This window comes from Mya arenaria, chromosome 9, assembly GCF_026914265.1.
Source record: "Mya arenaria isolate MELC-2E11 chromosome 9, ASM2691426v1".
Classification (NCBI taxonomy): Eukaryota; Metazoa; Mollusca; class Bivalvia; order Myida; family Myidae; genus Mya; species Mya arenaria.
In genome coordinates, this window is record NC_069130.1 from 29,197,355 (window position 1) to 29,209,825 (window position 12,471).

Genomic DNA, 12,471 nt, shown 5'->3' on the forward strand with positions numbered 1-12,471 from the left:
GGCTGCGTCATGTCAAAGACGGCGAGTCCCGGGTCCAATCACAGGTTATGTCATGCCAAAGACGGAAGGTCCCGGGTCAGTTTACCGACTACGTCATGCCAATGACGGCGGGTCCCGGGTCCGTTCAGCGGCTATGTCATGCCAAAGACGTAAGGTCCCGGGTCCGTTCACCGGCTACGTCATGCCAAAGACTGTAGGTCCCAGGTCTGTTCACCGGCTATGTCATGCCAAAGACTTTTGGTCCCGGGTCCGTTTACCGGCTACGTCATGCCAATGAAGGCGGGTCCCGGGTCCAATCACCGACTACGTCATGCCAATGACGGCGGTCCCGGGTCCGTTCACCGGCTACGTCATGCCTAAGACGGAAGGTCCCGGGTCCGTTCACCGGCTACGGCATGCCTAAGACTGTAGGTCCCGGGTCCGTTCACCGGCTATGTCATGCCAAAGACGGTAGATCCCGGGTCCATTCACCGGCTATGTCATGTCAAAGACGGTAGGTCCTAGGTCCACTCACCGGCTACGTCATGCTTAAGACGGAAGGTCCCGGGTCCGTTCACCGGCTATGTCATGCCAAAGGCGGTAGATCCCGAGTCCATTCACCGGCTATGTCATGTCAAAGACGGTAGGTCCTAGGTCCACTCACCGGCTACGTCATGCCTAAGACGGAAGGTCCCGGGTCCCTTCACCGACTACGTCATGCCAAAGACGTAAGGTCCCGGGTCCGTTCACCGGCTACGTCATGCCAATGACGGAAGGTCCCGGGTCCGTTCACCGGCTATGTCATGCCAAAGGCGGTAGATCCCGGGTCCATTCACCGGCTATGTCATGTCAAAGACGGTAGGTCCTAGGTCCATTTACCGCCTACGTCATGCCAAAGACGGAAGGTCCCGGGTCCGTTCACCGGCTACGTCATGCCAAAGACGGAAGGTCCCGGGTCCGTTCACCGGCTATGTCATGCCAAAGGCAGTAGATCCCGGGTCCATTCACCGGCTATGTCATGTCAAAGACGGAAGGTCCTAGGTCCATTTACCAGCTACGTCATGCCTAAGACGGAAGGTCCCGGGTCCGTTCACCGGCTATTTCATGCCAAAGGCGGTAGATCCCGGGTCCATTCACCGGCTATGTCATGTCAAAGACGGTAGGTCCTAGGTCCATTCACCGGCTACGTCATGCCTAAGACGGAAGGTCCCGGGTCCGTTCACCGACTACGTCATGCCAAAGACGTAAGGTCCCGGGTTTGTTCATCGGCTAGGTCATGCCAAAGACGGAAGGTCCCGGGTCCGTTCACCGGCTATGTCATGCCAAATGCGGTAGATCCCGGGTCCATTCACCGGCTATGTCATGTCAAAGACGGTAGGTCCTAGGTCCATTTACCGGCTACGTCATGCCAAAGACGGAAGGTCCCGGGTCCGTTCACCGGCTACGTCATGCCAATGACGGCGGTCCCGGGTCCGTTCACCGGCTATTTCATGCCTAAGACGGAAGGTCCCGGGTCCGTTCACCGGCTATGTCATGCCAAAGGCGGTAGATCCCGGGTCCATTCACCGGCTATGTCATGTCAAAGACGGTAGGTCCTAGGTCCATTCACCGGTTACGTCATGCCTAAGACGGAAGGTCCCGGGTCCGTTCACCGACTACGTCATGCCAAAGACGTATGGTCCCGGGTCCGTTCACCGGCTACGTCATGCCAAAGACGGAAGGTCCCGGGTCCGTTCACCGGCTACGTCATGCCAAAGGCGGTAGATCCCGGGTCCATTCACCGGCTATGTCATGTCAAAGACGGTAGGTCCTAGGTCCATTTACCGGCTGCGTCATGCCAAAGGCGGTAGATCCCGGGTCCATTCACCGGCTATGTCATGTCAAAGACGGTGGTAGGTCCTAGGTCCATTTACCGGCTGCGTCATGCCATAGACGGTAGGTCCCGGGTCCATTGATCGGTTACGTCATGCCAAAGACGGCAGCTCGCGGATCCATTCACCGGTTACGTCATGCCAAAGACGGCAGGTCGCGGATCCATTCACCGGCTACGTGAAATTAGAGTACAAGTGCTATCCTTTAACATAAGTACATGAATGCATGAATACAAACATTCAACCGCGTATACATGCAACTGAAAATCTAGTGACCGTAACTGCATAAGCAATATGTTGAGAAAATATTCTGGATTTGTCTTTCTTTGTGTACATTCCCTTCACGGGGCATCATCCAACATGGATTAGAAGACACATGAGATAATGCAGTTATTTCCCTTAGCATATAAAATATAGCATATAAAATCGAGATAGGCGCGCAGGATTGTTAGAGTTATGCCCAGTAAAAATGCGGAGCTAAGTACGGATATCTTTGTCGGCATCTCGTTTGTTTGGCATCTTTTAGAGGTTGGTACTCGTTATATGATAAGATAAGACAAGCTGAGTATTATGGACCGGCTATCGCCACACGATCCCAAGTCCCTATTCTGTCATAATGGACCGTATATTACCACGTCATGGCCCGTGGTTCGTGATTGTTTCTTTATTCCGTTTGATGCGTGTATTATGTAAACATATCTTTTACTGAAGATCGTGTGATTGATAACTCAGATCAAAACGATAACGACAATAGGAACGTTTATTTTGATTTCGTGTTCTTTTATGTCAAGGTAAGATGAAGAATCTAAGCTTCGGAAACACTGAACAAAATCTGAAAATCTAGTGAAAATGTGTTTTTCCCTAAATCTAGTGAAAATGGGAGTTTTTTGTTCGAAAACCAACTTACTAAACGAAAAATATAGAAAAGAACATAAATTTATTTCAGTATAAACACTCAATATAATTACATACAATGAAATGGTCCTTGATCATTGGCAAGAAATAATGCATGTTCATATAAAAGCCTTCAGTCAAGAACATGTGTAGTCATATCTTGTTTACAGATCGTTTAATGCCAAGGTCTGGTCTAGATAAAATGTGATCTGATTTCTAACAGTTAAACCAACATTACAATACATGAAATATCTCACTTATAGTGGACTAAAATTCACAGGCCTTTTTAGGTTATGAGGAAACTAGTTTTATTGGTATTTGAATAGTCTTATTAGTGGGTATTATTTAACAAACAATATTCAAACGCTGCGTGTAAATGTAACTTTATAAATGCCACATTCAACTCAGATTGTCCTTTTACAAACACGAAGTGGTTTTCCCACGGTTTCAAATCTCTCCGATTACCTAGTCGCGAGTCCGTACAAAAGCGCAGTGTAATTATAAGTCCTTCGTAATACAAACGTTATTGTAGGGATAAGTAGGTATTAGCACGTTTTAGCATTTGGTCAGAAAAAGTGTTGGTTATATGGTATATGGTTTAGAGACTTTGCTTAAAAGTGGGCGTTTAGTTCCCATGGATCGGCATTTGACGTGACCTTTTTATCAGACATCAGGCGCGTGCGGTCAAATTGGTTCATTTGTTGCTGATTTTGATTGGCAGATAAGGGGGGAGTGTCTAATCGCAGGAGCCAATCAGAATTGAGATGACACTTGTTGGCTGCAAACGAGGCGTTGTAATTGGTCAGTGATAATGAGCTATGATCGTGGGAAACAGTAATTGAGAAAATTCTCATTGTAAAAATGAATTGTTTAAACTCCTAGGAAAAGACTTGAATTTTCAAATGAGCAAATTTCGCAGAATCAACAGGTTGCATAGAAGATTTTCCGCGTTTCAGTAGGACATTTGCATTGGAAATTATTTTTCAGCTAGACTTTGTCAATAAGTGATTAAACTGAAACAGTGTGTGTTTTTTCACTGAATGTGCTCAAAAATGGATGATTCTGGTGAAAAACGACAACCTGTTAGCTCATCCAATAGACGTGTAGGTGATACTTTTATTCATCTTTTTTCGAAAATAAGGAAATGACAAAAGGATGAAAGATTTTATTCAGATGTCCATGTTGTTTTGTGAATAATGAATTAAAAGGAATTTTGTTTAGATGGATGAATCAATTTTGTTGGGATTTTAGGTCATCAAATATTCTGCACAAATGCTTAAAGGACACCTGTTATATATGGCTGGATTTAATAATTCCGCAAATGCCAATATTTGCTCAGCTGCATTTTAAATAACTCATAATTTTACCCACATATGTATTTTAAGGACATAAAAAGATGGAAAGAATAACATTTGTGTAAGACTTTGTGCATTTATTTTGCAATAAAAAGAAAAGCAAATACCAACTATTAAACGTTTCCATAACCACGCATGATATATGATCCGAAATTAATTCCATGCCCTCTTTCATAAGAAGGAATGTGTTTGGAAAACAATGTTAGCCTTGTATTAGATTTATAAGTGGCTGCATTGTTTACTTTTTCGTTTCAGAATAACAAGCCGTTGATGGAAAAACGCAGACGACAAAGAATCAACGATTGTCTTGTGCAGTTAAAGTCGCTTGTGTTGCAGGCGATGAATAAAGATGTGAGTGCGAGTTATTTCCCTTTGCTTATCCGGCGTCATTCAAATACCAGCTGCAAATGAAATAGTTGCATCGCACTTTTTCTAAAGTTCATAATTATAACCTATAATCATAGTTAACAATTTCAGAATTCCTTTAACATTGTTAATGACATCTTGATGTCGGAATGTTTACAATCGCAACATGTTGTTTATTTCAAACTCTTTTTTGCAGACGACACAGTATTCCAAGCTGGAGAAAGCGGACATTCTGGAAATGACCGTGAAACACCTCAAGCTGGTCCAGAGACAACAAATGACCGGTATGTGACCACTTCCGGTATAGAACGCTTTCTGCAAGATAATTGAAGGCTGTATTTGTCAACAGACTTGTGGCATGCCAGAACTATAATAACGGTTCCACATCACAATGGTGATTTTCGGAAGAGTAAAAGCAATTTATGAATATCAATTTGTTAAATGAGTCGTAATAGCATACGATGATTTCTTTCTGCTCAATCTGAAAGACGCCGTTCGTAAATAAAAGACATTGATTCGTTGTTTTGTAAAAATCATGAAACGACTCCATCCTTACTATTCCTTATTGACCTCATCTTGCCTTTTTCAGCGGCCATGACCACGGATCCTAACGCTATCAGCAAGTATCGGGCGGGCTTTAACGAGTGTGCGGCGGAAATCGCCCGGTACCTCGACAATGTTAACGGCGGGAATCCGGACCTCAAGTCTCGTGTAATGAACTACCTCGGTAGCAGCATGCTACAGTTTCCTGTGATACCCGTCTACCAAGGTGTTCCGTATCACATGCAGATGACGTCACAGGGAGTGACGTCACAAGGATTCCCTCATCAGTCGTTTACTCCATTATCTATACCAGTGGCAACGAACACCTCCTTTTCACAGCATTACCAGCAAAGTGAACAACTTGCTCAATCTTCAACAGTGCGTAACGTTAACGTCAAGTCACAACCATTGCTTATCAGTCCTATCAAAATTGAACCATCACAGAATGATGTCACAGCGTGTTCTTCACACATGACGTCACCGATTGCACGAGTTTCTTCCCCTTGTGATTCAGACAGTGGACTTAGTGATAGTTCGACATCATTCTCACATGACGAAAACGGCAACTACTCGCATTTTAACGTCAATAACCAAAGGCCGGAATTTGAAAGCAGGCTCCAACAAAGACCGGGTCCTCGTTCGGAGTTCCCGCACCATGTTTCAAACGAACGCCGTTCTAGTCCAAAACGTAAACTAGACGACGCTGCCGGAGACGGTCAACGTAAACGTCAAAACGTGAATTCCTCGAACTTTGATTTACGGCAGGGACGTGACAATATGGTAGACGAGTCTATGTGGCGACCGTGGTGATTTTTGTGCGACCATAACTTCAAAAAAAAATCTACAAATCATAAAAACTGTTACACGATGGCGCCAATTTGCCATTTTGGAGATGATGTGTATTAGGGACATTTTTACGATTGTTGTCGTAACAGTTACATTTATAGTATAACTTATGGACTGTTTAGTTTATAGTATTCTTGCTGGATGTGTGAAATGAATATACATGAGTTGACGGAAGTGCCTACCACTGTTCTAAAACGGAAGTTAACTCCGGATTGTTTTTGTTCTGTGTTTTTTTTGTAATCTCATTTCATGTTTCTGTTTAAAATGTTAATTGTTTGTTTTTGTTGAAATGTTTATGACAAGATCTAGTGCTTCCTGAAAAATAAATGTTATTTAATTATTTATTTTGTTGTTATTCTGCTTGAAATTCAAAGAGACATTTCACAATAATTTCCGTATAAATGATTGCATGGATGTTTTTAGTATAGTTTATTTAAGTTTAAAAGTTACTAGCAATAAAGTTGGGGATGAATTTATCAAAAACGACGCATACGTGCAGGCCGAACAGCATTTTCCTTTCATTTTAAAGTACATATATCTTATCATGTGGTCGTTTCACTAGGAGAGATATAAACAACAGTGGCAGTACTGCTGAAGATCCTTCCTAGTAAAGAAGCCGCACATACGATTGTCATGATGAAACCACAGGCGGCAGTTGCGTTGACATGACCCACCCTATGGCCACACACCCCTCACTAAAAATCAGTATTTTTTAAAAAACCAAAATTAATTGAAACATGATCAACTATCACATAACCCTAATATCAACCACAAATTCTCATTTTGCTTGTCATTTTCAAAATTCATTTCCGTAGATAACTCCCATACTAGTAGCAGGTAGACGTGTGTTCATAATTCAACTTTACCAGACATATCTCATTAGAAATATAAGTATTTACCAAGTTATGTATATTGATGCATAAGATTCTTTTGCAGTTTGAATAGACATAAACATTACAGTTGACCTTACACAGCGACCGGGGCCTATGAGGTGCATGCACACCTGTGTATTTATTCATTTTCATGATTCAGGAAATGTTGATAATAAGACAGTTTTATCATGTTATATACAAAGGTACATCCAATCACATAAGAAACCTCTTAAAGATTTTAAGTGCATGTAGATGGTGTATGTTTGATTCAACAATTATGGCAACGAAAAAGATATCCTCAATGTTGCACAAAACAATATGATTGATTATTTTGATTATTGAGTGAATCGTATTTATATCAAAAACCACGCAATACGTAACTTCGTACTTAATATTACGAAATAAACAATTGCCATTCTATGTCGACAATAAACACGTGATGAACGAAGAAGGAAAGGAAATGTCCTAAGTTGGTAAATACTTGAACACATCGAATAATCGTTATGACTTGGCATAAGCTATCCACATCGCAAGATTCATAACTTTCCATAACTTTTCATCATTTTTTGTTGCGAGTTTATTGATCTTTGTTCTTCTAAGGAAAGATGAGTATGAACAATGTGTTGAAACTTGGATCATTGATGTATAAGCATGTCGCGGCAATGCAATATTGTACATTACAATATTTACTCAATGAGCTTCTGTCAGTCTGTCAATACGAGTATCATGATGCTGTTTCCCGCACAGACGCATGAAGTATGATCGGCATGCTGATGGCAGCCGGATGTTAAATCGCATTGACACAATCTCTCGCCATCTTACCCACTTCAAAGGGCAAAGGGAACGGCACGGAATCGAAGTGTAAATGTGTTTTATGACCCTTGTAAAAATAGGGGTCATATTCCCCAACGCGTTCCCTCGGGGTTTGATTGTATCCGACATAAGATACATTTATATTGCGTAATTTATTTCCTCAACTAATGAATAATCAATTATTTTCTTACCACACCACGAGGCATTAGCTCAGTATGGTGTGAGTAATATGTTCAAACCCCTGGGGGACATCATTGTTAATATATTAATGACAATTAACATGCCGACCTTTGGAAAAAGTGTCTTGACTATCAAATTGTTTTACGACCATAACTAATTACCTTCTGTCAATGTTATGGTCAAAATTACAATTAAATTCACACTTAAAACTGCGTAAAATATTTGGTTCACTAAGGGCTTACAGGAAAGGTTGTTATTAAATATATGTAAATGTAAGTGAAATGCGAAACTATTAAATATTGCTGCAAAGGACACGTACATTTAAGTGTCGGGAAGACATACCATGGCGTTTGTATTACACTTTTAATATTAAAGTAAATATTCAGGTGCCGGGAATCAAACACTGGCCGTCCGAGTGAAAACCAGGAATCCTAACCGCTTCAGTATAGCGGATACAACAGCGCTAAATTATTGTCTACGAAATGGTCCAAAAGTATAAACCAAAATCGATTTCGGTTCAACCCAAAACTGTTATTTAATGTCCGGAGCGCCATGAATTAATAATTGCATCGTTCATATTTCATTTATTTGTATGGGTGCAAGCACATGTTACGGATGACCCGCAGTCTATGGTCGTTCCCATACAGTTACAGCACTCATAACTTTCAAGAGGTCACTTTATCTGACCAATCGCAGCGGTCATTGCCACGGGAATTGGTACTGGTGCATGTCAGCGAATGTCAGGAATCGTTATCGAGCGAATTGTCTTAGTCTGTTGTTAACATATTTTTAATGTAAATAAATCATTTCAATAGAAAAATGTAATATAAATGTAAACAATAAACTATTATTCCATGATATTTCAAACAAAATAGCATACACAACAGTTACAAGATTTTGTTACAAATAATTAGCCTTTGCAAGTTTACTGGGATAAATATATATAAATACTTTTAGGATTGTTAATTTCTAACTATGCAGCTACGACAGTTCGTAATTTGCGTGTTAGTAAAGGTCTAATGATAACAGAGCGAATAGAAATTTACCAACACACCTTTTAATGAAATTTCAATAGCACATTTTGTGGATTTTAATAAAAGACTATGGATGGAAGTCAAAGTGAAATTATTTTCATGCAAATATACTTGGCGACAGTAAAGTGACTTTTTGATACAATTGAACAGGTTTCAATCAAAGCAGAATTGTGGAGATTTTTTTAGATTTAGCAAATCTATATGAAGCTATGACCAGAACTAATTTCATCAAAATCCCCTACGAACATCAGAGGGTTAGTGAACGTTTGATAAACGAACGAATCGGTTTGAACATGTAACGTTAATTTTCCGTAAATCATTTCGCTAATCTTTGGAAAATATTTCCGCTCATTGCGCGTGCGGTTTCTGTAAGTGACTTTAATTCGTAAAGTGAAATATAATCGGATGTGCAATATTCGGATGCTCTTTGATCTTGCTGAAAAGAGTGTGATCTTTTTATTGGCATTAATGGGTGATAATGTGCACATATTACAGATATTATGGGCTCAGATGTTACATTCATTTTTACCAGATGATTACATTATATGAATGCAGAAAACCGGTCCCGCGCAATATTGTCTGCAATATGTTTCACCACCGTAATAATCGCAAATTAATGTGTGCCCTGCATCGCCCACCCTTTATATAGTTTTGTTCATTTCATTTAATTTACAGCGAGAAACTACAAATGTCTTTTGCAACAGGTTTCACTATGGATGACATCATATCTGTAATTTTCAATGTAGAGATTGACAATTTTGAATGTTCGAAATTGTCGAAGCTCTAATTTGATTCAAATAGCAAACGTAAACATAATTATAAAAAGCAGATTAAAGTGTTTGTTTATTATAGTATCCCTCTCTCATTTAAGGGCCAGCCCGTCGGGCTTATGAGACACCTACATTCGTGAACATCTTTACCCCAATTCCTATTCCATATGCCAGGCGTCTGGCAGGAAGGCAATCGGTACCCCTCGATTTAACTATCTCACGATCGGCACCCGGCCATGTCAGAACAATCCCCGTCTGAGACTCGAACCTTCGACCTCCCGCTCCGTAGGCGGACGCCCCAACCACTTGGTTATGTGTCAAAAGCTGACGGAAAGTTATAGATAAACCACGAGGGCTTATCAAAATGAAATAGGATACACCCATATGATGTCGTTTATTTTTTTCCTTTTAGAGACACTTAAACACAATTCTGAATTGTGGTTTCGAAAATTAACTATTTTTGTCGAGGTTGTTAACGGAATAGCAGATACGTACTGACTTAATGCTGAGGTAATAACCAGAAAGGCGCAAATAAGCGGCCCCTCCCTTTTGTGCTTGCGAAAACACACCTAATAGTTGTGAACCGCTAGGCAAATTACTATCATTTGTAGGCAACGTAGTTACTTATTTCGACTGCGCTAGTTTTCAGGATAGACTAATGCGGAACTTCATCTAAGAAAAACATACCACAAAAGACCGCAAATTAACTGCAAAAAATCGATTCGGGCAAAGCTTAGTGTCAAACTGGTTTAATGTGCATATCATGATCCACGACTGATTGCCGTATTCACCGGCTTTCGATAAGCCTGTTTTATTAGCTTATTGGAACAATATCGTTATTTCAGTATTACTTTAAATTCCCGAATATTGGCGATATAATCTCGGCACCCTCGATCTTCGATCTGCCACCTGCGGGGCAGGCTCAGTATATTGCGCAACGTGGCATTGTTGGGGCTGAAATAGATGGCCGATGGAACGGCAATTGGCCGTTTTGTGTCAATACCTTGTGTCCGATCCGCATTATAGCCTGGACAGTACCTGTCTAAAACCCGGCCACCCTGAGCGTGATTAATCCGGTCTCCCGATGGCTCTGTGGAAACTCGTTCTACAGACAATTATGCGGCTTATTGGGTTACCTAACCGAGCCCTTTCAGCCCTTGACGGGCCCACTCAACTCTAAGGGACAACTATGTGTGATACGGGGACACTGCCGTGCACAGGTGGCCGAAACTCTTGGTCAAGTCATTCACGTGTCGGTGGGAAAATAGGGCCCACACTTAGCGGATAAAGAAGTTAGAAAAACAATTTAGAAAAGAAGGAAATTGGAATTGCTGCTTGTAAAAGGTCATTGGAATGTGATGTTAGTCTGCACATTTTGAGTATTTTTCATTTCGCTCATCAATGATAACAGTGATTTTAAATGCTGGTGGATCGATGCAAATAATGCCGAAACCAGAAACGCTGTATAAAGACAAAATTCACCATACCTATAAAATCGTTAATTTTAAGCTTTTGGTGTAGTAGCGATGTCCAAAAGTTGCACCCATTTACGTAGCGCTCCCTTCGCCATACCCCGGTCCTTCTGCAGTAAGGTTGTGAGAGAACATAGATGGCCCACTTAGTGGTGTTACCTAACGCGTTTACACTGAGCAGTATTCGGTTGTTGTTGTTTTTTAAATACTCGTATTGAAGAGCAGTGATTTCAATGACATGGTCCAGGAAAATCAGTTCTCGAAAAAAAATGTTTCAGGTGCCGACATTCAAACCCGGGCCCGTCTAGGTGTAAACCAGTACTCCTAAATACAAGACCATTTAGTATGGACATGTATATTACTTTTAATTTTTAGATATTCATTTCATTGTAATTGATTTAGTATATATGTAACTAATTCTTACATAACAACAAAATCAGCTTAATTAGGAAACAACACTTCAGATACAACCGGGATACTATGGACGATATTGAAGCGCTCTTGCAATCCGGGCATCCGTGTGAATAGCGTGATAGCAGGATGCATTTTGTTTTCAATTTCATTTTTAAATGACTCACGGGGGGATGATCTTCTCTAAAGCTCTTTTCTCAAATAAATATTGCACCTCTCTATCGATTTAGAGCTGTTTATGTAAGCCCCATTTTACCGGTATATAATTGGGCCCATACAGGTGTATAAAAGATAAACTGCAAATCATTTCTCCTTGCCACTTGAGGAATTTTCCCACGCGACAGAACAATATATTTGACATAGCGACTGAGATCCGGCGATAACCCGGCATTGAATAGAACACTTTACCATTGTCAACCCCCCATTTTATCTTTGTAAATGTTTACAATGTAATCTAGGCATTTATGCTCTACCTTCAAAATGCGCAAAATGGGCGGAGTTTTCCCATAGCTTTTCTCTACCATATAAGCCACGTGTTGCAAGTCATTTTAGCAAGATTGACGCAAGATTATCTGTGGTGACACACGATCCGACCAATGAAAACGTCGTTTGAATAAAAGTGAGTGTGCATGCTTTAAAAGATTTAAATTGATTGGCTGATGGGATGTGTTCACTTCACTGCGGGGCGAGTGAGCAGGTGCGCAGTCAATTTAATATCTTATCCAAGTAAGTAGAGAAGAAGACATGTTAGACACTCGTCTTCTACAGATGTTCGATAATATTTAAACCAAGGCTAAAGAGACACATTGCTTAGCAAAACATTTCACATGCACTGCCAGTAAACACCGTAAATTAATGGCTTTAGTCATGAAGTCACGATGGTCATATATTAATATAGTTATATTACATCAGTTCAGTTTCAAATCACATGTGAAATTAAGTTGTAAGGAGCCTTTAGAAAACATATAAAAAGTGTAATACATGTATAAACAAACGAATCACTATCCAACAGCTTTTATCTTAAAATATGTAGACACTCGTAAGATGGCCATTGTTTCATTATTT

At 40.7% G+C, this 12,471-nt stretch overlaps 1 protein-coding gene across 2 annotated transcripts; it reads left to right on the forward strand.

Annotated features, from left to right (window-relative positions):
* Window positions 1-3,605: 3,605 nt before the first annotated feature.
* LOC128245631 (hairy/enhancer-of-split related with YRPW motif protein 1-like) lies at window positions 3,606-6,196 on the forward strand. Of its 2 annotated transcripts, none has more exons than XM_052963836.1 (4): window positions 3,606-3,851; window positions 4,355-4,450; window positions 4,662-4,749; window positions 5,055-6,196. In XM_052963836.1, the coding sequence occupies exons 2-4, from the start codon at window positions 4,370-4,372 to the stop codon at window positions 5,816-5,818; spliced, it is 933 nt and encodes a 310-aa protein (XP_052819796.1). In that variant the 5' UTR covers window positions 3,606-3,851; window positions 4,355-4,369; the 3' UTR covers window positions 5,819-6,196. The 2 variants fall into 2 exon arrangements, with proteins under 2 accessions (XP_052819796.1, XP_052819795.1); XM_052963835.1 differs by having other exon boundaries at window positions 3,608-3,847.
* The last annotated feature ends 6,275 nt before the right edge of the window (window positions 6,197-12,471 follow it).

What these genes read in the sequence shown, in the direction of transcription:
- LOC128245631 (XM_052963835.1), top strand. Translation starts at nt 3,785, where the DNA reads ATGTGCTCAAAAATGGATGATTCTGGTGAAAAACGACAACCTGTTAGC. An exon ending in TTAGCTCATCCAATAGACGT is followed by an intron (nt 3,848 to 4,354) that starts GTAGGTGATACT and finishes TTTTCGTTTCAG; the next exon opens with AATAACAAGCCGTTGATGGA. An exon ending in TGCAGGCGATGAATAAAGAT is followed by an intron (nt 4,451 to 4,661) that starts GTGAGTGCGAGT and finishes TCTTTTTTGCAG; the next exon opens with ACGACACAGTATTCCAAGCT.